This window comes from Chlamydotis macqueenii, chromosome 6 (genome assembly GCF_036417535.1).
Source record: "Chlamydotis macqueenii isolate bChlMac1 chromosome 6, bChlMac1.mat, whole genome shotgun sequence".
NCBI lineage: Eukaryota > Metazoa > Chordata > Aves > Otidiformes > Otididae > Chlamydotis > Chlamydotis macqueenii.
In genome coordinates, this window is record NC_141561.1 from 23,279,281 (window position 1) to 23,306,969 (window position 27,689).

A 27,689-nucleotide genomic window follows, 5' to 3' on the forward strand; every position below is an offset into this window, starting at 1 on the left:
GAGAACTCAGTAATTTAAACTATAGTTCTCATATAAATAAGACTTCCATTTTAGAGAAGAAACTATTATCAAAATGGACAAATTTTAGTGTACTGGAAAGAAGCCCCTGCACTATTATATAAAGTACAAACACACCTAAATATTTTTACTTTTAAAAGGCAGTCTATTATCCTCTCTTAAATCCATAATCGAGACATTTAGAAGGAAGTGGTTTGGAATAGAATAAAATCTTTGTAATAACAAAAAGCTGAAGAATACTTTCATGAGATATAGAACAATAGAATATGGCTTCTTATGCAGCCCTGAAGTTTTGTACAAATTGGAACTTAGTACCTTTTTGTTAGCCAAATCTCCACTGACTTTGACTGAAAACAATCAGTCAATTCAAAATTTGGTATTTAGAGTTACTATAGATCTTGTACATCTTAGGAAACCAGCAAATAAGAAAACAAGGATAACTGTATTTTTATCACACTCTAAAGTAATCAAACTGTGGGGAAAAAATGGTCAATCAGTGAGGAAATGCGGGAACACAGGATTTAATCAAGTCCTTGACATTCGATAGGAAGCCAATCACAGATACGCATATTCCAAAATATTTCATTTTCATATTATTTCGGGCAATGTTCTATCCCTCTCACTTGTACTAGGTGGCATCTAACTCCAGATTTTTCCAATTAATCTCAATGGAGTAACTCAGAGAAGATGGAATAATCTGTCCATCCATCTGCAAACCCAGAAATAAAGGTGACACTCCTTTATTGCATAAGGTCTTTTGCATAAGCCTCTAGTTTTCTCTCACTGCAGATAACTGCTGTTAACTAAGGCTCCTTTTTCCTTACTCATTATTTGCTTTCATCATTACATGCGTTATATGACACTGAACATTACATACCTTCCACCACCTTCTTTGCAGTTGGGACATGTGCAAGCTACTCGTCGCAATCTTTTTCCCTCTTGATGTGGTTGGTCCCCTTCCTCATCTACCACTTGTACTCTCAAATGTGTTAGATCATTGGTATTCAGTGTAGAATCACCACTGAGCTGCCACTCTTCTGGATCAGGCTCCTCTTCTTTAATCCTAATATCTGAGGAAAAGAACAAACACAGATCCATAAGTATCTTATTAAATTGAGAGAAGGAAACCATAATGATAAAATCTTTTTACTGTTGAGAGCACTATGTCAGTCAAAAGTCAACATCCTTTAGTGCATACCAACATTGCTTCTGTGCCCTTGTAACCTGTTAACGTATTTTAAAAGTTTACCTTACTATACATTTCAAAGTTGAAGACAAGCTATAATAAAGTATTAAAGTTTAAGTTTGAACTGTTCTTTCTAGGGGAATGCTGTCACCAGAAGGATTTGCTTGCTTGAAACTTGGGAAAAACCGAATAACAAGAGGTTGGACAAAAGTTGAAAAAAAATGTAAATGCCTGTTTCAAATTAACTTGAATAGTCATTTATGTTTCCACAGGATTTCTCAATTAGCGTGACATGTAGTAGAAACAGCCTTTCTCTATGATCTTCAGAAGTTTTCAGTATGCACAGTGATACATAAAGTAATACGAGAAATCAATTAAATAAAAGATTTTGACCTAAGAAAGACCAACATATCTAAGGAAAACAAACAAAAAAAGAATCATGTCTTTGCTCCATTTTCCCCTTCTAACCTCAAATTTATGCCTTTTCCGCTACACATAGAGAAGAAAACACTTAGGGAAGAATGTTATTCAGAGAGAGGTAAGCAACACACAAACCCCTTCAACATTTTTATGAGCTAGTTGTCCAAATAGGTCTTTGCAGTTTCACGGATGCAAAAAAGCCTCTGCAGTTATCCTCACAGGATGGACATTTGCAAGTATGTGTACCCTCTCCCTACAGAGCATTCATTCAATCTAATCCAGGATCTAATTACAGCACCATAGGACACTGTGAAACAACTATTTTAACAAATTTACATTTTAATAGGAACTTTTTTCCCCTCAGACACTATTCTGGACTCCCAATGAGCTGAAAGTCTGTAAGTCTAGATTTCAAAAAAAGACATTTTCTATATATCATTTTAGAAAGCGGAACCCTAGCCCCTTCTTTGGTTCAGCAGAGTAGTTTACTTTGGATTTTTTTTCAGTGAAAATTATTAGCCACTAGCACAAACCAATAAGCAAATCATCCTTTTTTTTTTTTTTTGTTGAAGCTTCAAACTAAAAGCTGTGTGTCTTTCTGGATTATCTAAGAGACTGCTTTCTCTGCAGAACAAACTCATTTATCTTGTGGGTTTTTATCCTTAACTCAAACCCCAATCAAACACTGAAACCTTAAGTGAACACTGTGGCCATCTTAAATTCTTTCTGGGAGTCAGTGTATCAGCCATCATCTGTATAATGAAGACAAAGTTGCAAAGATTGGATAATAAAACATCAGAAAAACTGTGCTGGGTCAGATCATAAACGGCATCCTGTCTCAGTAAAGATAAGGAAATAAATTAATGATAAAACACCTAAAGAGTAATAGTTACCTAGTCTACCTTCCAAATCACCTCCAGCACTCATCTCTTTAGAGACAAAGGATGTAACTACACACAAAAATTTTCTTGGTGCTAATAAAGTCTCAGTCCAGTCCTTCCCAACACCACAGTTTGCCTTCCTTTTAGTTGCACAGGTATAACCATTTGCAGGACTGTGCTGTAAACATCACTGATGTAACTGAAGTTAAAATAATTCTCTAGGAAAGCACTGCATTGGGAAGAGAATTCCAGGTCAGAAACAGGGAAGTCTAGAATATTTATCTGGTTTGGCTGCAAAAGTCCACACTAGAAATTGAGTTTGCATTAATACCGCAGGCTCTGAGCTGTGGGAATCCAGGAGCTAGCACACTCACTGTTGCTGACTCTTTACGCATACGGGAACATCCAGTGGTAATCCACTGTGGTAAGCTTTTCAGTGTCCAAAGTCACCTGCACGCTGAGCTTCGCTGTTATCAAAAGAAGTTCACAATTTCAGACAGCAACGTAACAAGTATCTTTCATGTGAAGACCTAGAAAATCTCTATGGTGACTTCCAGTCCTCCGCACTAGCCACCAAACTATCTTTCCTAACAAATTAAGTCATTTTCTGAGACTCATCTATGAAATAATTTTATTATATGTAATAATTTGTATATATATGTTATATATTAAATTCATTTTACATAAGCAAAGATTAAAACACTATACAGCATAGAAAGAGTTTATAGAATTGATCTTTCAAATTGGATAATATGAAGTATACTAATACACTCACTTACAGCAACTCTAGAAAAAGGCAAAAGCCTGGTTTACTCTTATGCAGCTGGGCACATAATGGGAATTTAAATACAGCAAAGTGGCAAGGCTGCCGGCACAGGCTAATTCAAGCCAGTTCTTTAGGACTAGATATGTTACGCGCCATACTCAAAATTATTTTGCCAATCAAATGTTCCACAAAATGTACAAAAATAAACAAAATAAATTTAGTTTTATTTAAAATAAGAATTAAAGTAGGGTTAATAAAATAAAACACTGTATTAAGATAATTTCACTACGATCTTACTAACATTAGCCACTAGCATATAGTGAGTTTGTAAAGTCAGTAGCTGAATCCAGTTAGCGCTGCACACACATAATTCAAAAGAGATATCAACATGTCCTAGCAAAGATGAATAGATGAAATTAGGGCATAGATCAGTGCTCCCAAGACCCAACACCACCACTGAAGTCAAACATTCCGTATAACGTATTTCTTCTGTTATATTGACACTTCAAAGTCACATTCTAGTAACAGAGATATACCTAACAGAAACATGTCCAGAATGTCTATTACTCACGCCAGTATCCAAGACTTTTTACCTTCAACTCATGCAATGCTTGTTCTACTTTGCAAACTTTTATCATGAGTTCCTTCCACTTTTTTCCATCTCTCTGTTCCCACTCTCTCCCAATAACCACCATTATTTCAGCAGCATAAAGGCTCATAATAGTTTTATTATGGTGGAGGCATAAATGAGAAAATTATTTGAACCAAAAAAAAAGGGACACACAAAACACTCCTAGGAGTTGAGAATACTGGAGAAAATAAAAATTTGCATAGATATACAATAGTTTATAATATTATTTTTTTAAATGCAAAATTGAAATGAAATCAAAGTAGTACTGTGCTTGTAATTTTGTGCTGTATTTCCTAGTTATCTTGAGCAGAAAGTGTGGCTATTGCTTTAGGTGTTCCTTAGAAGGACCATCTTCTACTCCAGGCACACAGAAAAGTACAATGTGAACTAGCAATTTACAGATAGGAATTTTTAATACTTAATTATGTAGATTACACTTTAAATAAAATAAAATTAAAAGAAATATCAAAAGATGAAGTGTTTATCTAGCCTCTCCAGTATCTAGTACAGTGGAGAGTGGATTGTATCAAATCCTGTAGTGAATGTGATTGCCTTAACAAGGTCCTTGGAACCAATGAGTCTGTTGCCTTCCAACTAAGTTTTATATTATTGCAAGAGATGAGGGAACATTCCATTACTACTTTGGAGGGAAGGAGGGGGTGCCACTGTAATTTAGAGAACAGTCGGAACATGAAGAAGTAGAAGGGGCAAACCATGGAGAAGAGCAAAAGATAGTGAGTCTTCTCCAAGGCAATGAAACTGGAGATTATGCTAACGCATATAGATAGCAATGACTCTGCACTTCTCCCTTGGTGTTCCTCTGGTCATGCTCCATTCTAATTCAGTCTCAACTGACAGAATACAGGTTTTACAAATACTCTGATAAAAATTAGGCCTACAAAAATTTACATAATCCCTAAAGTCATGGCAAGCTGGTGCAAACACTGGTAAATTTGAGGCAACTTTTGTTTTCTACCAATTAAACACAGACTAAATGAAAGTTACATTTTCTTTACTACTATTTTATTTCCATGCTTTCAAATTTCTGTATGTCCTTAATTAAGTTCAAGAACTAGTACTAGGTACGTATGAAGGGGAAATTCAGACAAAGACACTGTTTCAAACTACCTACAGATTCTGAAAGCCATATATTCTGTTCAAGTTCTTCTTGGTATCTGTGAGCTAATTTGGTTTAGGTTTTGCTTTCCTCTAAAGGACAGAAATTGGGATCTTGAGGTACAATGTTGTTCCAAAGGTAGTATTTCATAGGCACAGAAAGCCCAGAGCTGGCTACAATATGGAGCAAGCTTAAGTTTATTTGGCAAATAAAAACAATAACTAAGAGATTTGTTTAAAGAGCTTCAGAGAAGAATAACTAAACTGACAGGATGAAACTATGCAGATGCAAACGCAGCTTAAACTATTCTTGAGTACATTTCAACTATAATCTAGTGTGGAGAGAATTACTGCTGCCCACTGATACAGACAGGATATTTACCTACTCCACCATGTATCACAGTAATGTATTGGTTAGGCTTCGGTCTGTTTCAACCAGGACTTAAAAAAAATGCTGTTTTCTTCATCTATGAGAATAGTTATTAGTGTGCCCAATGGCCTTAGAAACAGAGATAATCTGAGAAGGGAGAAGGATGCAGTGTAAAAATGCTTCATTTGAGGACTACACCACCACTTTAATTTTTTAATATATGTCCCTCTGCAAAATGTCACATAAAGGCACTCAGTATTACCTGTAACTGACTCCAGACTGTGGGCTTCTAGTTCAGCTGCTTTTCAAGATGCTGAAAGCAATCCTGCCTTTTTACTCAGCTAAGCTTTACAAGTTCCTGATCTGAAAAGCAGAAATATGGTCTTTCAGCTGAAAACAGATTTGCAGCAGCACTGCACATACCTTCACACCAATTTCCTCACAGCATCACAAATTGACTGTCTGCAGTTTCAACGTCTTGTAATCAGTCATGTCTATTCATTTATTTTTCCAAATAGATGTTTCTCTTCTCACCTCTCGCAAGAAAACAGATGTGAATTCTCATCTCCTTTTCATCTTGTTAATTTTGTTTTCAGATCTCTATACAGTGCAACCCGCATTCTATCTATCTAAATTAAACTCTCCCTACTAGTTGGCCAGCTGTGAAAGTCTTTCAGATAGGAAACTCAACAAGGCTAATGCTACTCTGACTTGCCCCCCCAACTCTTAAGTGTGAATTTAGTCCTTTTTATTATGTAATAAATTATAAGGCAACAGAAAATTCCCTATAGAATGTAATCTTGAAATACCTGTGAACCTCAACTCAGAAGAAAGCCTGTCATCTAGTTTCAATAGCTTTAAATCAGATTTTAAGTTTCTGAGGAAAACAACTGTTGTGTACAAGTCTAAAAGCAGGACCTCACAGTACTGAATATTTAAGCAGTACCAGCAAAATTATTTGAAATAGATATCTAGATTTTTTTTATTGCAAGAAATGACACATACTGTATTTCCAAGTAATCCTATGCATTATTCTAAGCCAATTATTTACAAATTTTAATCACAAAAGTACTTAAGCCAGCGCTACCACAACACATATGCATCTAAGTTACTACCCTATAGTAACTGCAGTTCTTTGAGATACGTTGTCTACAGGTTCTAAAGATTTTGTGTTCTTATGACAGTAATGCCTGCTGCAGTATGTCTTTATTTTTTCCTTTTTCCCCATATTTGAAAATATAAGAGGGAATAACTAGAAAGGGGGAAGAAGAGTTGATGATGCTTGATACAGAAAAAGCCAAGAGCTGCAGAAATAGGTAACAAAAGCAGGAGGACACACAGTTCTGTCAGCAGGGTTAAGTAGTGCTACATAAAAGAGTACTAGACTGCTGCTATCGTCAAACAACAGACTTGCCAGTAGTTAATTCAGGAAGGCAGAACTGTTCAATAAGTATTTCTGTTCTGTATTTAGGTAAAAGCCAAACAATGGTCCTATCACTAGATAGGAATGAAAAGCTCCCCACTGACAGTAAGTCAGGAAGACGTAAAAACAGCTACTGAAATAAACACTTAATAAATCAACAGATTAGGATAATTTTCATTCAATAATTTTAAGAGAAGGCTGAAGAGCTCTCTGCAGTTTTAATGCTGCAAGCCTTTGACCATACGAACGCTCCAGTGGGTTAGAGAACAGCTAGCACTGTGATTAATACTTAAAAAGGGTAAACAAAGACTCAAAGAAGTAGGGAAAGAATTAATGCCACTCAAAATGGGATTATGGGAACAACTGGATTAAAAAGTAATTTTTCTTTAAGTCAATGATGACACCATTGTTGATACAATATATTTGAGAGTTCTGCACAGCAAGTGACTTATTAGGATACAGTAAAACATTTTGATTAAGAAAAATTAAGAACAAAGTATACGTGGAATACACGGATTAAAAACTGGCATAAAGTTTAAATACAGATTGAGAACTATCATTTCTGTCTGATAAATAATGAAGACATCACTGACAATGTGTATTTTTTCCTCCTTTTGTCCTTAAAAATTACTACCTTTTGAAAAAACCTGTCTTCTACAAGCAATGAAAGACAACTCATGTACAATCCAGCCTTCAAGAGGGCAATCACACCTAGGATCCTGGTGGTTATTCTTGGCATTACGAAAAGACTGCTGTTGTTCTTGGTAGAAAATTCAGATGCTTTTTATGAGCAAGATGCACTGACAAGTTAGCTTGAGAGATCAGAACCAAAGTATGAGATCCTGCCAGGAGGTTCAAAAGGCAAGAAAACTGCACAGAACCTGAAACAATGAACCTGAAGTGTTGAAACTGCAACAAGACTGAAGGTGAGTTTCCAGCCTTCTTTTTAAAGTGACGCAGTACTAGAAGTGAAGTCCCTTGCCTCTTTCACTTCATGGATACTTGCCATACATCCCCACAGGTATAAGAGAGTTTTCCTTTTGGTTCAGGAGTATCTTGTAAAAAGGGTATTTGAAAAACAAAAAAAGGAATGAGTACCTGAAACTGGGCAATATATTCTTTTGTGAACATCCTGAGGATATCTGAGCCTAAGACAACTCAGGCTAACCTCCTTAACCTTGAGAATCTAAGTTGCACCACCAGACACTCAGCATACATGACACAATATTCACTTAAGAGTAACATACATACAACAAAGTTTCACCTCACCACCATGGGCTATAAGAAAATTAATTAAGACTTTGAGCTGTTTTGGAACACGGAGCAGAAAAGCACATGAAGTACAGACACAGGAAGGACGCAGCAGTTCAGTCTTTTCAAGAATTTGAAGAAAAAATACAATTCTATTCCACAGCAGTAGATACTGCATTAAAAAATAGTCAGACTAAAGTTACGCTAACTTTCTCACACTTGAAGTGAGATAATTTACTAAATGCGGTTATAAGCAAGATTGTGAAACACATACAAGCATGATCACCTAATTCTTCCACAATTTATTAACTTCCTTGGAAAATTACAAGAAAATAAGGAATGTAATTTAAGTAGGCTAAAAGCAAACTATTTACACAAGATTGGTACATAAATAGCTCTAATTCCTGCACTAACTTAAATTTGTCAGAGTTTCCAATTTAATTTTGCATACCAAAAATAAAACATTGGGGAATGGTTTTTAACTATTTTGATTTACAACATGCAAACTAAATGCCTCAAACGTAAATGGGATAGCCCAAAACAGATGTTGTCAGATGAAAATATTTACTTAAAATCATTTCTTCAGTTTACTTCATGCATTTCATAAGACTTTTCTTAACACTCAGATTCAATTTCATAGTAACACCATGTCCTTCTCTCAAAAGCTTGGTATAAAGAATGTCTTAGAAGGAAAAACTGCGTAACTGAAAGTAAAACTAATGAGGTTAAAATCTGGAACTTAAAAAGAGAGAAAAAAACTATGTGTAATACTGAACACCAGTCAAAACTTTTTATTAATTTCTAAATGCCAGAAGAAAGCTATGCTTTAAGTAGCATTCTGCACTACTTCACCAAGAGCATTAAAACAACCATCCCTGCAAGTAAAACTGTAAATACTCCAATTTTAGGGTTTTTTTTGTTTGCTTGTTTGGCAGTTTAGACTGTTTTACCTAACAGATCTCAGATGAAAGCTTCATAGGATACCAGTAGATTAAAGATAAGTTTTCACTTGGGCAGCTTGAAAACTGTCTGCCAATTTTTTGGCCAAATTTACAGCAGCTAAATTACTTCAGCTTGATAAAGACCTTCAGGTTCTGGCAGGAATGGAATGAAGTCCTCACCACAAAGAGCCAACCACTCCCACTCTCTATCAACTGGTGTAAGTTGATCAACAGGCATGCCTGTAAGCTTCAATGGCAGCATGCAGATGAATCCATACATAGCTGTGTATACTCCTGCAGAGGAGGAGCAGGGAAGAAAGACTTAGAAATTAAGATCTCAGTTTTGCAGTGGCACTTTAAGTCAAATTTTGAAAGGAATCACTTTGACTTTCTTCCAGATGTAGACCAATTTGGAAAACTGTTTGTAGGGGTTTTTTTTATTTTTAAATAAATTAATCTTCCAGCTTAGTGTTTCTAGGTTGATAAGCAGCAAAGTCCCTTCTCAAGCCAATGCTACTTTCTTTCAGGTCACCTGCTAGTTTCTCCAGATGCTACTGGAATAGTCAAAAGTAGTAATAAAAATTAAAAAAAAATAATAATAATAATAAAAAGAAATGCATCCAGCATCTTATAAAAAGTTAAGCAACCTAAATAAGACCTGGTAAAACTGCCTTTTTTTTCAGGAAATAACCAACCTAAAACTGTGATTCAGTACATTAATAAATTAGCTGAGACACTATTACAATTAGATTTCAATTAACACTGTTCATCTCCTCTGTCTGAACAACGGCATTAGGGAAAAATGAAGTCCATTAACTAAAAAATTCTTTCAAATTGACAAAATGTAAGGATCAGAAACATGAAAATCAAGTTGGTACATTTCAGTACCTTGTGTTTTTCCAAATGGTATGTTACTTGATATGAAATGTTTTAACAGGTAAGTTGCTAAAGAGTAATGTGAACTGTGTACATCATGGCTCTTTTTGTTACACACAATGCAGTATTTTATTATAAACTGCCAACAAAAAGAGTAGACTACTAGAGAGCTTTCTCAGGTTTAACTTCCCCTCAAGACTAGAAGATTGAAGCCAGAAGACAGGTGAGAAAGATACCTCTTTGCCAGTGTTTAACACATAGATACTATTTGACACAACTTTTTGTTTTGAAAAGCAATGCTGAAGAAAGTTTCAGCTATGACTAACCAATACCCTTCCCTTTTCCACGGCAGGACAACACTAAGCACAATGAGGAGGAATATGAGCTCTAATAAACATTCTAAGATAAAACAAACTCAGCCAAGACTTTTCAGAACAAATTCAATGCAATGGAAGTCTCTGTGTATGTACACCCAGCAAAGCAGATTATTTTGGTAGAAGCAGAATTAATGGACTTTTTTTTTTAAAAATTGTACATTTACTGGACAAAGCTATTAGGTTTGTATTAGAGTTCTGATGACTTTTCATTACATAAACAAAATGCAGGACCTAGGTAAAGATATTTTTTCTTCTCACACACTCATGAGAACAGTAAAGATGCCCTCTGAGCTTACCTGGAAAGCAAGGCTTGGAAGAACACCTCTCACACAGCGGGCTACAGCTACCAAAGTCTAAAACCTAACCCACAGTTTTCACAGCTACACCACTAGCAGAGCAATCTATGTTATTTGGACTTCAGGTAATTACCAAGCATCTCTGATGCAAGACTAGAAATACATTCTTTTTATTTTTGCCTCAGGTAGAAAAGTTTTGTTAAATGAAAACAGAAAATACAGCCCGACTGTATTTGTTATGGAAGGAAGTGCATTATCCAAGCTGGGGGGGAGAAAATACAGGGAAATCCTTCTTCTCTCGCTTCAAAACTTGTTGGTAGTTTGCAGCAAAGAGGAATCAAGTAGCCTCTCACCCTTTAGTTTTAACTTCTCTCATTCTTCTGTCCCTTCCACAGATCTCTTTCAGTTTAAAACTAAAAAGTTTTCCCTCATCTGCAGATCAGAAAAGCAACATATTTTTGATTGCAAAAAATATTTTATTATTTCACTATCTGCTTCTAATTTTATATTTATTCTTCCACCTGAAGAAAGGCAGCCATACCATATTGTAAGGGATTATAAATAAGAAGGGGAGGAACATCACTTGGAAAAAAGTGATCTCAGACAACTTTGATATAGACAAAATACCAGATGCATATGGAAAAGACACTGAAGGTCAATCAAGACAATTCAGTCTAATTTGGTTGGTCAGAAGCAGTTTCACATTGATCGTTACTTTGGAAAAGTGAGTTTCTTGTAACACAAAGGAGGAATCAATTAAATTCTCCCTGAATTTAGAGGATGGCAGTTTTAATACCTTCCAGTCCATTTACTATTCCTAGACAAGTAGGAAAAATGTCACTATAAATCTCCACCCTATCTTTAATATAATCAGCTGTTTATAGCTATTCACTTCAGGCAATAGTTCCTGCTATTCATCTGCTGCTTCTGCCTATAGCATCACATTTCATATATCCCATTTATGCTCTTCCCTTCCCATGTGAAATTCCTCACAGGAAAATACAGTTAAGGAATGCTAGATGGAACTCCCTTGCATTTTATTACAAAACATCGTTAAAACACTCTCAAGGGGTGCCAATAGACAAACTAGTATACACAGCAGGCTCAACTTCTTTTTCATGTGTCTTTTCGTTCCTCTCTCCTTTTCCTTTCTAGCTTTCTTCTCAAGTTTCTGATATGTTACTCCACAAGCAATAATATTAGCTATGTGATCCTATACCAAATATAAATCTCAGCAATAAAGAAGTTCTCATCCTCCCTGTTTTTCATATTAGCCACAGGGCCCTTTTTCCAAGAGTTAGATTCTGATATCTGAGTTCAGCTGAATTATCACATACAATACATGCTTTTTGTTACTGATGTCTATACCCGCTGTCCTCACAGGTACCAACATGTGATGGAGACTAACCAAGACTGGAAACAGAAAAATTAAGAATCAAGACAACCCAGCAGAGAAAATGCTGTAAGCAGCACACTCATCTGTTTAGTGCTGTTGCCTACAAGCCAATGAAGAGCAGGACTATCTAGGTTTGGGTAACTTTGCCTTGATACGTCCATAATATAGAAGTAATTTCCAAAAGAAAAAGAACTAGAAAAAAAAATCCTAGGTCATTATTTTAAAATCAAATTTTAGATTACAAAGGGAAAGCAAGCTTCCTGACGTAGAATATACCAGTATCAATAACTATATAAGTATTATAATCAGTAGGCTTTTTAAACAAGCCCAATTCAGCAGCTCCTCTAGGCATTTTTCACTCAACAGTGCATTCTTCTCATATGCTTAAATCAGCATACAATACAAAACATTTACGTTCTACTTAAACATTCATGCTTCAGTATCTTAATGAACCAGACTCTTGGATCACATGATTATAGCAAAACAGCGATTCCCAAGCTACTTTGTGCAACAGTTCCCTCCCAAATTACCTCTACTGCTCACTCTGCCCCTCATAACTAACCTGGGTACAACCCCTCAATTATGAGACTAAACAGCTTACGGTACAGAAAAATGTCTTGAACCTTGGTCATCTCTTATTCTTTCTTTCAGGTAGCTATGCCCTGAAATTTGGAATGCACTCTATCAAATTTATCAAAAATAAACAGGCATGTTTATTTTTTTTCTCACATTAGGCAATACCTATTTTAAGAAAACTGCCTTTCTTCTCTGCTCACAGGGATAAAACACACTGCAAAATTTATCATTAACAATTGTACATTCTGAAACATAATGCAAATAAGTAGTAGTGGAAATTCACATCCATTCTTAAACATAGCCTCCATTTTGGTATTTACATGATTGTTTCACTTCTGCTTACAAGAGTTTTGTTTATCGTACTTACACTGATATTAAACCAGTAGGAAACAAATTTAACAAAACAGCGGATCAATAACAGTACCTCAGGGGGTCTGAAAATTTTTCAGGGGAAATAAAATTGTATCAACAGAAATATTTGGATTTTCCATGAAACTTCATCTATTCAGGACTGGGAAGAATGGGGTATGCTAATGACTCTGCTGTCTTACAAGAGTGGTAGTTGATAGTCAGATTTCCCACTTCACAATTTAATATGCAAATCTTCTCAAGTGGAAGACTTATCAAGCACTGATAAACATTGTATTAGAAGTGCTGTTAATACGACCAGTTGGGAGTTACAGGAACTTATACTAAAATAAGTGAGGTGGGACTATGTTCTACCATTACAGTGGTTTCTAACAGAACAGCAATTTCTAATATGATCTATCACCACTATGTTTAACCCACTGTATTTTGTACTTTTCTGTAGCAAGAGAATAATGTTGCGATTATCATCATTCAAACCAACCACATGCAATAATAAAAAATAATTTTCTGCAAAAAGAGTAAAATAAATACCTGCAGGACTGCCAGCATTTTCTCCTTGATGCAGCTGAATACCAGCAGAATCTATAGAGTTTACTGTAACTGTCTGTAGATTTGGCAATTGCGCAGTGCTTAGACTAACTGGAGTTGATGTCAATGCCCCACCTGCTGCAACTTGACCGAGAGTGAGAGTCTGCACAGGTGTTAGAGTTATTTGTTGACCAGGTGCATTCTGAATTTGCAAGTTCTGCAAGTTCTGAACTCCTTGCACTTGAAATGTCTGCCAGGTTATCTGCCCAGAAGGGGTCACTGTTTGTGCCTGAATTAAAAAAGTTCCAGGATTCAGCTGCAGTTGAAGATTTTGAAGAGCCTGTTGAGATATACTCTGACTTGCTTGCACACCATGGATTGTCTGTTGCGCAATACCTTGTACAATCTGGGCTTGACTGGTTGGCTGCTGAGACTCTTGAAGCTGTATGTGTTGTACAATTGGCTGTGCTGTGGAAACCTGAATATTCTGAGCCTGTGTGTCATCAGAGACTGATGTCTGGATGTAATTTCCCTGAAGATCAGAACTGTGAACTTGACCACTAGTTGTGGTCAAGTTGTTTGCATTTTGTTCCAATATACTTGAACTGTCTATGGTAACGGGCAATTGTGATGAAGATGACGTTGGCACAAACAAGTCATTATCAGTGGTGGTTTCTGTAATTTCAGGAGAAACTTGCTCACCAGTCCTTTCAGAAGTATCTGAACTATCCATGGCCTGTCCAGTATTTATCAAGTGCCCATCTGCATTAATGCCTGCTGTCATGGTTTGAGAACCACTGCCAAGTCCCAGAGAATCTAGATCAACACTATTGATGGGTACAAAAGTAATATTTCCCGGCAGTCCAAGCGGGACATTAGCAACTACTTGGGCTTGGCCAGGAAAAGATGAACCACCAATTGCAACTCCCTGAACCTGGACTTGACCAGACTGTGACAAGATATTCTGAATATTAGCTGAAGGTGCTCCAGAGGCAATGATGGTTTGATTAGAGCCAGGAATGATCTGAATTTGACCAGTTTCTTGATTTATACTGCTATTATCAGAAGAGGCTGCAAAGCCAAGTTGAACTTGCTGACCATCCGCTGTCTGGATCTGGGGTATTACTTGGTATTGTACGTTAGACACTGTACCATTCGACGAATCTGATCCTGGTGCAACAGAAAAGATTTGTTGATTTTGCAAACTCTGAATAGGAAGGACATACTGCCCACTTGAAGTTACTGTGGCAGCACCTGGGATCTGTACTATATTACCAGCTTCATCCTTTATAGTGGCAGGAGCTGCAGACAAGACCTCCCATCTATTTGGAGTTCCTGTTAATTGTACAGAAGCCAAATCTCCTGTCTGAATAAAAAGAAAAAAGAAAAGACAAAATTAAAACAAGACACATACAGACTATATGCTAGAACAGTCATGCAATTCAACACTAGAGATTGACACACTACTGGAAAACATGCAGTGCAGCCCATATGAACAACAGCAACTGGATTAGAACTACAAAATACACATTTTGTAAGTGAGCTAATGCCTAAGTCAGGGCAACCAACCTGTGGTTCGTGAGCTGCATGTGGCTCGTGAGCAGGTCAAATGCAGCTCCTGTGCCATGGCTACGTCAGGTGACCAGCAGCAGGGTTATTCTGATGTGGGGGCTGCTGGGTAATCCAAATCCCTGGCTGTGGGAAGAAGGGAGCTGGCAGGGGCTGCTGGAGCTGTCATCACCAGGTTACCCTGGGACTCAGCTACGCTCTTTACCTAGTCCAGCACCTATCGCACAGAAGTGGAGGAATCGCCGTGAAGCCAGTGTCACCCGTATCTCCTGCAGCATCACTGCCTTTTGACTCTGTTATATATGGTATCGATATGCATGAGACTCTCAGCAGTATAGAGTGTTAAGAGGTGACTTAGTCACAGGGTTGGAAAGATTGGATAGCCTCAGTGTAAGTTACACATAATACAAAGTCCTAGTATTTATAAGCTTGTACGAGTTATTGTTTCACTAGGGAAGAAGGCATCTAAACTAAGGACTTTTACACTGAAATCACAGTTGGATTAGTCATATGTGTCCGTTAGGGGAGAAAAAACAAAAACTACCTTCATTAAGTTGGAACAATAGAAAAGGTCAGTGTTTCAGAACAGACCCCTGGATGGTTAAAGATTAAAGAACCTAAGGACTGATGCAGTATGCTTTTGTTTCTTATTCAGTAAAGAAAAGGTAAATTGCACTTACCTTTCTTTACCAAAGCAAGCTTTTACAGAATAGAGTATTAAAAATTAGATTTAACATCCTGCAATGCTTAGCACAGATTTGTGTGGCCAACCGACTTGGCATTGTAAATAACCATCAATCTAAAAAAATGTAGTTAAGTTACTGCTTATCGGTTTTATGGCACTACAGTAAACCAATGGAATAACATAGTATTTAGTAACAAGTAAGTACCTTGTCTTACAACTCATTCAGCTCTGTGAAACAAATTTTGTCTCTTTGGCAGACTCCACAGGACATAGAAAGAAAAGCTCTAGTTTGTCCTTCTGCATTGATCCTGTGGACCATTCCTGGCAGGGAAGTTACCAGAGCATATCACAGCTTCCTTCTGATGCTGCACTCTGACTTTCTTTAGAATAAAACCTGGATATGCAAAATACAGCACAAAGCTTATTCTTCTCTAACACAGCACTGAGATTTAGCCAGCCTCAATGAATCCCATGGCATGCATCCAAGTGCATTTAGTCCACAGTGTAGGCTGGGACTTCGCTAGTTTCACTTTCTTATCCTATTCTGAGCTGCAATACTAAAATTTTTACATGTACAAGAAAAATACTCTATTTAAGTCTGAGTACTTATTAAAAAAATAGTTTTACTGTGCTTGGCAAGCTTCATTTCCAATAAGGAAAGACACATCTTGGTTCTAAATTCCTCTCAAGAGCTGTACAAATAATAATTGCATCTCAAAAAAGAATGCTAGCCTTCTTTTGCCCTCAAAGATATATATAAACTTTCAGGTAGTTTATTAGTAAATAGAAAGAGCATCACCAGAACAAAACTAATTTTATGGTCTTAATGCTTCAAGGATCAGAAAGAGAAAAAGGAGTAATGGTAATTCAATTTTATTATTTTGTTTTCCTCTTATACTGATTAGCCTTTAATGTAAAGAACATCTTTAAATCCTTTAGTCTTTCAAGCTTAAAATTTATGAGATTAGAAAAAAAATATGCAATATTCCATATCACACCATCTTGCCAAAAAAGCAAAAAAAAATTAATTTTCCTCTGCTACCACATTAGCTTTATACTCTTGTTTTTAATATTGTTTACACATAGGTACTGGTTGCTGAAATGCTGCTTTGAAAGTTTGTAACTACTCTGTTTGCTAGTATATAAATACTTATTAACTGAAGGCTTTATAAAGTAGCAAAAGACCCATATAAGTTGTAGGTAAACATCAGTCAGAAAATACCAAAAGTAAAAATGACTGTTATATGTTTAATGTGTATCATTATAAAATACACGTGTAATAATATGTGCTGATAGTATCTGTTAGAACAATAGAGAAAGAAAAAGTAATGGGAACCATTAAAAGTTTAAGAGTTTAAGACTACGTACAAGCAAGTGCTGAATGTTTCAGCTGTAACTGGACTGACTTAATACACAATACTATGTCTATGTCTACTCACACGTAATAGGTATAAATATTCTCCACAGAAATTATTCAAAGGGAACATATCTCCCTCGTGGTATGGAAATGACCTACGTTATTCTTCTCCTCCCCAAACATATGTTGATTTCCATATTGCCATTCAATGGTCTCTGCCCTTTTCATGTTGGGCACACATCTCCTCACCTTTTCATCATCTAGTGAAATCTTCCCTCAAATCCTGCTCTGTAAGGGTTTTAGCTCAATACAGCCACTCTTTTAGTAGATGCAGTTGACAGTCCATGGAGAAATTCAGGGTAGCCACGCACATGGATATGAAGCTATTGCCACACATAGTACATGAAATGCCTGTTATTCACATGTTGCTCTTACAGCTGGCTATATCGGACACTACCAGATGAATCATGAGGAGGGAGGGACAAAAAGAGGGTGAGGCTTTCAAGAAGCTACCTGGCAGCTATCAAAATTACTAGTATTAAAGTATGAAAAAAACCCTGTATGGTAAAGAGTATTTGAGGATGATCTCTAACCTCAGCTGGTCATCAGCTTGTCATACCAAGCTTGACTGTTATACCCTTTCTCAACGCCTGCTGAGCTAGCAGGACATTCCTTGGACTTCTTTTCCTACTAAGAAGAGTAGTAAACTTTCATTGCATCCTCAAGCAATTAAGCATTGTTGTAGTAACTCAAAGTTCTACCACTGATGTAGAAGCAGCAACATCTACAGCCCACTCGCTTACTGGTCTTTACAGTGCAGTCCTAATAGACTAGAGCTTGTCTGCTGTCTCTCAGCCATCCATGAAAAATACTTAAGGGGGTAGAGATAAAGCAACAGTTCTTTTCCTTATCAACCGATACTCAGGCAGCAGTTAGTTATTTGGAAGCTGCTCCTTTAAGAGAAGGCTGGACAGTTGCAATCCAAAGGCTCTGTGTCAAGAGGAAGGGACAAAGATCTGAGGAAAGTTCAGCATTAGCGCTACTCAGCCAAGGAGGAGAGAACAGGAAGCAACAGGGAGTTCACTGGAAGCAGTATCAGGAAACAAGAGAAAGAGACAGGGACAGAGCAAAGAAAGTAGCTGCCACAAGGCACAGGAAGAATTAAAATCCAATGACACATCCACCTGAAGAAAGGTCAAGTACCACCAAAGAGTGGAAGCAACAACTGCTGTTCAGCCTGTCTTTTGATTCTTTAACAAGCCTTGTATAATTTCCAGTGGTTAAAATAAAGAGAGCTCTCTGAGCCAAAATTCTCATCCCTGAAGAATGAGGGGTCATGATAAATAAAAATCTAGTAATTGTCTTGTTCAATTTGTTTAGAGAAAATTAAAACAACATTAAGTCAAACGTGGAAGGAGACAAGATAAACATATACAGAAGATAAAGTACCTTTAAAAAGTGATCTACACCATGCTGAGGGATGGGACTCGGTTGAAAAAAATAAAACATCCTTCATCAAAGTAAAACTGGAAAGGGTAGAAACATCCCTGTAAGAACTGGTATATGTTGTAGGCACCTTCATTTCAACATGTCAAATATGATTAACTGGACACATGCCATTACCCTTCAGTATTTTATTGCTAAAGACCTACCAAACATTTATCTGTGCCAGTCTATTGAGGACTGCTTTTTGCTGCACTTTTCAGAAAGTCACTTTTGCCCCATTTAGTCCTGGAGCAAAAGCATCAGCAAAATGAGCAGAGGTGGACAGATAATGAGTCACGAGCTCCTAAACATTTAAAAATCACATACCTAATGAACAACATTGGCCACTGCCTCATCCAAATTGTTGTTTTATGAAAGAGTTAGGGCTCTAATGCATGAGTTTAATACCATGTGTTTACCAAGCTACAGTAAACTATCTGTGCATTCTTAGGTCATTACAAATATAAGATAAAAATGCACTTGCCTCAACGCCTTCATTAAGGTATGAGCTAATACATTCTATCTTGTATTTGCCATAGGTTAAAAACATGTTCAACACCAGTCACTGTGGTTCAGCTGACACAAAGCTGCTTGTTAAGGAAAATTAATTCTGTTGCATGCTTCAGACCTATGCCAATGAAGCAACTGAATTCAGAGAAACACATCTGGCCAAATCAAAAGTTTAGAAAATCAAAGAATGTTTCAGGGAAAAAGTATTATCTGGGGCTGCTTAAAATGTTATTGTAAAAGGCAAATCCAATCTGCTGAAACATATGTCACATTCAATTTTATCTCATTTAAGGAGCATCTACATGTTTTTGTTTGAGAAGGGCAACTGGATCCAAAACTTTAATAGCTCATTTTTAATCAGCAGAAGTTCATAATCTGGGTAAGTTAAGACAATAAAATGTCCTTGACATTAATAGCAACAAGAAAGCTGCAGTATTAAGGAATGAGACATGGTGACAAGGAAGCATCTTTAACCAGATTGTATGTAATTTTGTTTATTAATTATTAATCTATCATGTGTATTAATCTCTATATAACTACATGCCAAACAAGACTTTTATGTAGAGTTTGTGTGAAATGGTTCATTTTCCTCCTGCCTTCAACTCAGGTGCTGAAGGCTCTATCAAATCATTAAGAAGGGCAAGAAAGAGGACCTGGCGGCCTCAACTTGATTAAAGTTTTGGGTGCCTTCGGGAAGGCAATGGCACAAATAACCTTGAAAATACCCTTGAGAGAAGAAAAAAAAAAAAAAAAAAACAACCTTCAAATAACCTTGAAGAAAAACAAAAGAAGGTGATCAGAAGTAGTCAGCCTAGACTTAGGAAGGGGAAATGATGCTGAATTAACTAACCTGACAACCTTCTATGAGGAGATGACTGGCTTGGTAGATGGGGTTAGGCAGGGGATATTATTTATCACTACTTTAGTCAGACTTTTGACTCTGCCTCCCATAATATAAGAAAAAACTGTTTGTTTTTTGTTTTTTTTTAAACCGTAGGAGTGAACAAACACTGGAACAAGCTGCCCAGAGAGGTTGTAGAGTCTCCATCCTTGGAGATACTCAAAACCCACTGGACACAGTCCTGAGCGATCTGCTCTCATTGACCCTGCTTTAAGCAAGAGGATTGGACCAGACAATCTCCACAGATCTTTACCAGCCTCAACCGTTCTATGAAATCTTACACTTCTTACTAGTGTTTAAATACCAGAGAGACAACTTTTTGGTTTATGCTGTCTTTAAATATGAAAATGTTTTAAAACATATGTTTTCTTACTTTCTCTAAAACTGTAAAGAGACATAAAACAAAATTTGTTAAGAGCATCCTTAAAGCATCTGTAAAAGAACTTCTATGCTTGGTTCTGATCCAGCACAAGGAAGACATAATCGGAATGTGAAAATCAAATAATATTTTAAAAGATGAGCTTCTGGACAGCAGCAGGGGAAACATACTGTTAGGCACTGCATTATACCTGAAACTTCTCTGTTTTGCTAAAGTATAAAACATACAGAGGCATGACAATCCCAGGCAGACTCTTCTGTGGTGGCTGAACACATTCTGGCACATCTGTTCACATCCAGAAACTTAGCATCAGGAAGCTAGATTATCACCAACAAAGGAGAAAATGGATGTCAGAATAACTCTGAGCTTCCTCGAAACCATAATCTAGGCCAGAGAGCTGAGAAGTATGGATAACTGACACATAGCATTCATCTGTATTTTTGCCTAGTGGAAAACATGAAATTTAAAATGTCTTAATATTTCTCTGTCCTATCAGTATTATTACTATTCCCACCGAAATTCAAGTTAAGCTAGTTACATCTCAATTCAAGTTAAGCTAGTTGCATCTCAAATGGTTAATGTTCTGATCCATAAACAACTAGAATTCAAGATTTTCATTAAGTTCTGTCAAGCACTCCGATACTCAATTCTGAAGCTCAAGATATGCCAAAGCAGTCTTGTAACACTCCAACCTTTACTTGTATAAGATAGAAATAAATGCTTTGTCTACAGCAGACAAACGATACTCATCTTTCCCACTTTGCTAACTATTAACCTCTCCAAATGTTTTCCACATATTGTTGGTAAGCAACAATACAAATAAATAATTCCCTCTGCTTTTTTTTCTTTTTTAAAAAAAAAAAAAAAAAACAAACAACCTAAAGAATCAGAGGAGCCTGCAGTGCACTAGATGCAACTACGTACCACAGTTGGGGCAGTCATCTCTGACAGCTCCCATTCTCTGGTGGCTGTCAGTGCCAGCAGCTTTCTGAGCCAGCCTGCCGCTTTTCTCAATTCACCTGCCTTCCAGTCCTCCCACCCTGCACTCCCATCAGTCTTGCACTGGTATCTTCACCTATGCCAGCCATGCCCAGCACAACCATAAGAATGGCATTTGGGAGCATGACAGTTCAAGAGAGTGTCTTTACCTTTGCATTGCAATGAAGTAAGAGAACATAAACAACTGGTTATCATCTCAACTCTGTAGCTTCTTAAACAATCATCTAAACATGTGATAACCGTACAACTGACCATCAAAACTTTGCTGGATCTAGACTTTAGAATCTGGTTTCTCCCCTATGCTTTGCTTCTCCTTTTCACCTAATGCTAAAGTCTCTCCAGATGTTTAAACTGGAATGAAACTAGACTATTTATAACTAAATGAAAAAGAACCCTAAATATGAAAGTTTAAAGTAGAATTATTAGTCAACAATAAACAGTGAAAAAGCAAGACTCAAACTAAAACTTCTCAGACTTTAAATTCCCAAGAGAGGGAAAGACATCCAGAGAGGTCAAAACATGTAACCTGTCATTCTATGTCAGGCAGTAGCGCACAACATCCCAGCAAGGCTTTGAAACACACCAGCAGATAGCAATATTTGAGGGGAAGCTTCCATGGCAAGCGTTTGAACCAACCATGGATGCAGCAGTATGGCAACCGAGGAAAAGATTTTACAGTAAGCAAGGCACAAACTCAAGGCCATCTACATTAAAACCAAATGCTATCAGGCAAAACACAAAGCACTGGTGTCAGATGATCGTAGGCAGAATAAATCATGGTGTCAAAGCCTAAGCTGAAAGACCACAATCTCCATAATGCACAAAGACGAGATCAGCAGTAATGCCTGCTAGTATTTTGTCATCCAAAAGTAAATATAGCTCTAACCAGAATCCTGGGCCAAGCTGAAAACCTGGTGGACTAGAGGCAGCCTGCCCAGTTCATTGACAGGATGAAAGGGAGAAGAGGGTTAAGTTTAGTTCTGTGAACTGTTTTCTTCACTTGCTTTTCATACCAAGAAGTTGCCACGTTTATTTTATTTCCACACTAATCCTTTCAGTGGCATAAAAGTGCCATCCACTCAAACAGCAGGCTTGCATTCAGATACCAACATAGAATCAGAATAATTTCAGTTGGAAAGGACCTCTGAAGGTCACCTTGTCCAACCCCTGGGCTCAAAAGCAGGGCCAGCTAGATCACAGCACACAATCACATTTGCTCCAGCTTTTCCCCAAATCTCAGACACGCAATATTCCCTGCATTCCTATGGGAGTTTTGTTGTTGCAGTTGCATTGAAATTGTACTGCTGGTCTCTTGGGGAGCAGCTGCAGCATACCATTCCAGCCAGGAAAGCAGTGTGCAATAACTGGCTAGCCTAGCATACTGGCTCCAGCCTTGCCACTTCCTACCAAGAGAACATCAGTAAAGTATTAACAAAATAACCTCAAAAACACTATCCTTATACATGCAAGCTCTTCAAATGCTTCTAAAAAGAAATGCCTAGTTTAACTTCTACTATCCATTCATGTGTTTGAGAGTTCTACCACACCTCCAGCAGTCAGAATTGCAGTCCAGGTATAGAAGATATCAGGAAAGGACTGTCTCCCCACCACTACATTAGGCACCATCTCTCATGCACAGATATCAAATTGATTGATCTATACTCCTGGGAAAGGGATGAGCATCACAAACCTCAGGAAGACAATATGTCTGTGTCCATGCATACAGATTTCATATGCCATATGAGTTATAATGCATCTACAATTTAAGCCTTGTTAGCTCCTCCCTCCTTTTTCCACCTCCCAGTAAGACGCACTCAAAGGACCAGAAAAAAAGTGTCTTTATTGCACTAAACCCCTTTTGGCATTCTGTTTTTCACAAGGAATATATTTCAGGGACTTTAGTCCCTCCCTTCCCTTTACTAAGGTCATCTTAATTAACTCCTGTGTTTAGTTCTGCTGCTGTAGGTATCTCCTCTGGTTTATATTTAGTTTCCACCCAAAATATTCTGAATCATTCAAGAGCTATGTTGTAGGAGTGTAAAAATTACCAGAATGCTATAGCCTAACTCATAGCAGATATGTAGGAGGGGCCTATTTGCACATATGAAAAGTAGTGAGTTTATATTAATATTTAATTTTAACTAAGATTTTGGCTTCTCTTGAATTGCTTGTGCCTTGCCCTGAAAAGCCCTTTGTACATAAACATAACAACAGATGAATTTAACAGGAATAAAGTAGTACTATTTCAAAATCACTTTGCCCATTTTGAACTATCATGAAACATTAGTCCTGTACTAGCACTCTACTACCCCATCAGACCTAGCACTGGTCATGCTAAGCGATCAGCTCATCCTCAGGATGGATTACAGCTTTAAAATGAGAACAATCTTAAGGTGGATATAGGAAAGCAAGCTACTATTTAAGCATCATCCATTTTTCAATGTGTATGTTTATGCATCTGGTATTTTCAAACAAATTGTAGAGGTATCAGGCACTTAACAAAGTCTAGAAAGATTTTTTTTAAAGTGTACAGCTTAAGAAAATAAACAGGTTCAATAGATAGGACACTTGAAAGGAGGTCAGAATCTTAATATATTTTTGAACTCTGTCATTATTCTACAACATGCTGCATAATCTCAGACTACTGTTTTGCTGCAGCTTCCCTTTCTGTAAAGTAAACTGAAATGCACAGATGAAAAGTATTTTAAAGTGTAGCACTCAAGTATTTAGTAAACTTAACATTATCATTTAACATTTGTTAAAAGCTTGCCAAAGCCACTTCATCCACCAGTACAATGCTCTGCAGTTTTTTATCCTATTTGCAGGATCCTGAAAACATATAAGGCTGTTGTACAGCAAGTTTAAAAAGCAAGACTTGCTTTAAAAGCTAAAAAGGAGGGGTTTTTTTTTGCAAGTTTTAAAACCCTTTCTGTAAAAAACAAACAAACAAACAAACAAAAAAAACCCCAGAGGTAATATATGTGCTTTCCCAAGGACTAAGGCCAAAACATACTTCATTATGCCATTTTAAAAACTATTTTGGAACTCTCTTTTAATATACCATATTTTTACGTACCAGTTATTTAGGAATGCCCCATCTCTTTTCACTTTATGAGCTTATGTCAACAAGAGAGTTTAGCTAGACCAATTAAGGAACACACGAGTTTCCATCAGGCTTTTGTTACTGGGGTGGTTAAACTAGCTTCAACAAGAATATATTTCTAGTCTGCAAGATCCATCTCATCACACAAGGTCCCAAGGTCATCAAGGCTCCTTTGAGAGCCGACAGTGCATGAGAGATAAGGACAGAAATTCAGTTTGCAATACGAGGGACTGCACGATAACTGCACCTAGAAAAAACAGCGTCGATACAGGAAGCAGCCTTCCACCACCGCGTTCGCTTCTAAACAGCCATTTTACTTCTAGCGACATCCTTCCCCACAGCCAGCCTTCATTTTGTGTTCCTGCCTGGGCGCGCGGTTCCAGGCTGACAGCTAAGGAGAGGGTACCGGAGGTGCGCTCAGGTGGAGGTGATATGCCTCCCAGCCTCGCCGGGTTCCGAGCGAGCCGCTCCGGTGCCAGGGCCGGGGGAGGGAGATTTCCCGCCTCCCCCCGTTTTTGAAAGTAAATGAAGGCGCCGCTCCCAATGGCGGGGGAGGCTAGGCTTCCTCCTCCTCCCCGGAGCCCGGCTCCTCCTGGAGAGGCAGGGGAGCCCGGGGACCCCTCTCCTGGCAGGTCGGCCCTGCTATCGTCCCTCCCCCCGGGCGGGCAGTGCCGTGTGTCCCGTCCCTCCCCCCGGGCGGGCGGGCTGGCTGGCTCTGCTGTCTCTCCCCCCGGCAGGCCGTGCGAGAGCGGCGGGGCGGGCACTCACCGCTCCGGCAGAGTGAGAGGCGGCGGCGGCGGCAGCGGCCTCATCCTCCTCCGGCGACGGCGGGCCGATCTTGCTGCAGGTGGCCGCCAGCAGAGCGAGCGGTGACGGCTGAGCGTCCTACCCACAATGGGCGGGTTCAGGGAGAGAAAGTGGGTGGCGGTTAGTGCGGGACAGCGATCGGGCTCCTCACAGACGCGCACACAGGAAGCGGCGGCGGCGGCACCGGCTCCCGCACCCGCTCACAACGTGTCACCCGGGGGAGGGGGGGGGGAAGGGGCCCGGCCGGGCCTGCGCTTACCTGGGGGGCGGCCGCCGCGGTGGAGGCCGAGGCGGCGCCGTTGCCGTGCTGGAGATACTCGCTGTGGCTGCTGCTGTCCACGTCTAAGGCAGCCATTTCCTCTTGTTTCACGGGCTTCTCGGGAGCTGCGGGCACAGCGGGGAGGGGGAGGGGAGAGTCACTGACGGGAGCGATCACCCCCCTCCCTCCCTCTCCCTCCCTCCCTCCCCCCCCTAACCCCAGCGCTCCCCCCGCCCTCCCGCACGGAGCCCTCCTCCTCCTCCTCCTCCTCCTCCCCGTGCTGCTGCCCCTGCCCCTCTTCTCCCTCCTCCCCCTGCTCCTCCTGCTGCTGCTCTCAGTGCCGTTCTCGCCTCGCTCGCACACGGACGCTCCGGGGCCGGAGCGGGGAAGCGCAGGGCCGGAGCAGGAGCAGAAGCAGGGAGCCCCGCGGGGCGGCTCGGTCGGTGCGTACGTACCGGTCATGGTGTGAGTGCGAGCGGCTGGCTGGCTGGGCGGGAGGCAGGCAGGCTGGCTGGCTGGCTCGCACACAGGCCCTGCTGGCTGGGGCTAGGCGGCTGCCGCCGGGGACATGCTTATTGTGCTCACGGGCTGAAGCGGCGGCGGCGGCCCGAACCTACTCCGGGGTTTTTTTTCCTATTTTGATTGACGGTGCGGGAAAGCCGAAAGGTGGGGCTTGCAGCGGGAGAGGGGGCCCGGCCGACACCGCCGCCCGCCCGCCCGCCTGCCAGCCCGGAACTCCCGCCTACGCCCGCGCGCGCGCGTTCATTGGCTGCGCTTTGCTGCTGCCGCCGCTCGCACTGGCTGCCCGGCCTGCCAGTCACCCGCCAGGGGCGGGGGGGGGCGCCCCATGCCGAGGCGGCTTCCTGTTTGCCAGGGCTTGTGCGAGGAACAATGAGCGGGATGCGCCGAGAGCCCGCGGCCTGCTCCGGCCCGGGCCCGCGCGGCCTCTGCGCCGCGGGGAGGCGGCCGGGGCGACGCGGCCCGCGGGGCCTGGCCGCCCGCCCGCGCCGCAGGGGTCAGCGCAGAGGCACAGCTGCGCGGCGGCGGCCTTCTCTTTCCACACGCACACACCCCTCCCCCCCGCGCTGTCCCCGTCCCCCCGCCGCGCAGGCGGCGCGGTGCGCGTGTGCCCGGGAGGCGCCGGGCTGGAGCCGCGCTCGTTTGAAATCTCCTTGGCGGGGGTGTCGGCTCCGGGGCGGCGGCCGAGCTGCGCCCGGCCCGCAGCCAGCGCTGCCGCTGTCGCCGCCGCGCTTTGTCCCCGCCGGCGCTAAGATGTCGGCGCGCCGTCCCCAGGGGAGCCGGCTCGCCCGGGCAGGCCCTGTCTGGCGGCGGCCCCGAGCCGCCGCCGGGTGCTGGAGCCCGCAGGGCAGCGCCCCCCTCCTCCTGCGGGACGGGGGATCCGGGTCAGCGCCGGCCTCCGGAGCCACACCTCGATGGCCGGGCCGCGGGCCGTTGCATAAGCTTTTTGGCTGTCGCTGGCTCGCACCTGGCTGACCCAGGCGGGCTAAATCTAAAAAGCTCTTCTGCCTCTTCTGTAAAATAAAACCTATCGAGGAGAAGGCCGCGAGTAAGATTTTGACGTGACACGGCCTTCCAACAGGGCTGTCGACGGTAGCAACGTGCTCTGCCGTGAGCTAGCGGGCCAAGCCTTAGCACAAATCGAGCCTTTATGCCAGCGTATCTTATTTTAGTCATGTTAAGGGGAATTAATAAGGTTTTGGCGTCGGTTTGCTGCTTTGTCCCTTGTGTTATGCAACACAAAGGAAACCGGGAACTCTCAGATTGCTAAACTAAGGCAGGAAATAGGTTTAAAGCATTATGTAAGTATATGATGATACAGAAATGGTTATTAGTGGGGCCTGTTTCCCTGCTGTGCTCTGTAGCTTGTGAAGGGCTCATGTAAAGGGGAAGAACTTTATCGTGGCCTTTCCTCACGTCTAAATGCACGTGCAGGATGATAGGACAGTGTGTAGGCAGAGGCGGTGATTTTGACCCTTAGGTTGTCAACTCCCCTGATGAATTAATTTTTCTTAGTTACCTTTCATGTGGTGTTCCAGGGATTCTGTGAATGAGGCCGAAAAGCATTGGACTGAAGAACTCAAACCTACTTTCCTGTTACAATATTTAATGTAATTATAACTGAGAATTACCTAGGAGATACAGTGAGCATAGTCTCATATGTCTGTAGTTGTGCTGTGTATTTGAAGCCACAGG

At 40.3% G+C, this 27,689-nt stretch overlaps 1 protein-coding gene across 3 annotated transcripts in view; it reads right to left on the reverse strand.

Annotated features, from left to right (window-relative positions):
* Positions 1 to 26,517, reverse strand: part of SP3 (Sp3 transcription factor) — a 37,885-nt gene extending 11,368 nt beyond the window's left edge. Inside the window, exons 1-6 of one of the 3 annotated variants that reach the window (XM_086750883.1) lie at positions 25,931 to 26,509; positions 25,476 to 25,600; positions 25,178 to 25,294; positions 14,697 to 14,787; positions 13,425 to 14,591; positions 896 to 1,088 (exon numbers count right to left, since the gene is read on the reverse strand). In XM_086750883.1, the coding sequence (XP_086607009.1) occupies positions 896 to 1,088; positions 13,425 to 14,591; positions 14,697 to 14,787; positions 25,178 to 25,294; positions 25,476 to 25,600; positions 25,931 to 25,937 (1,700 nt within the window). In that variant the 5' untranslated portion in view covers positions 25,938 to 26,509. Of the gene's footprint in view, positions 1 to 895; positions 1,089 to 13,424; positions 14,788 to 18,481; positions 18,559 to 25,177; positions 25,295 to 25,475; positions 25,601 to 25,930 lie in introns of those variants that run through there. The other 2 variants (XM_086750882.1, XM_086750884.1) reach the window with 2 other exon arrangements.
* Between the last annotated feature and the right edge of the window lie 1,172 nt (positions 26,518 to 27,689).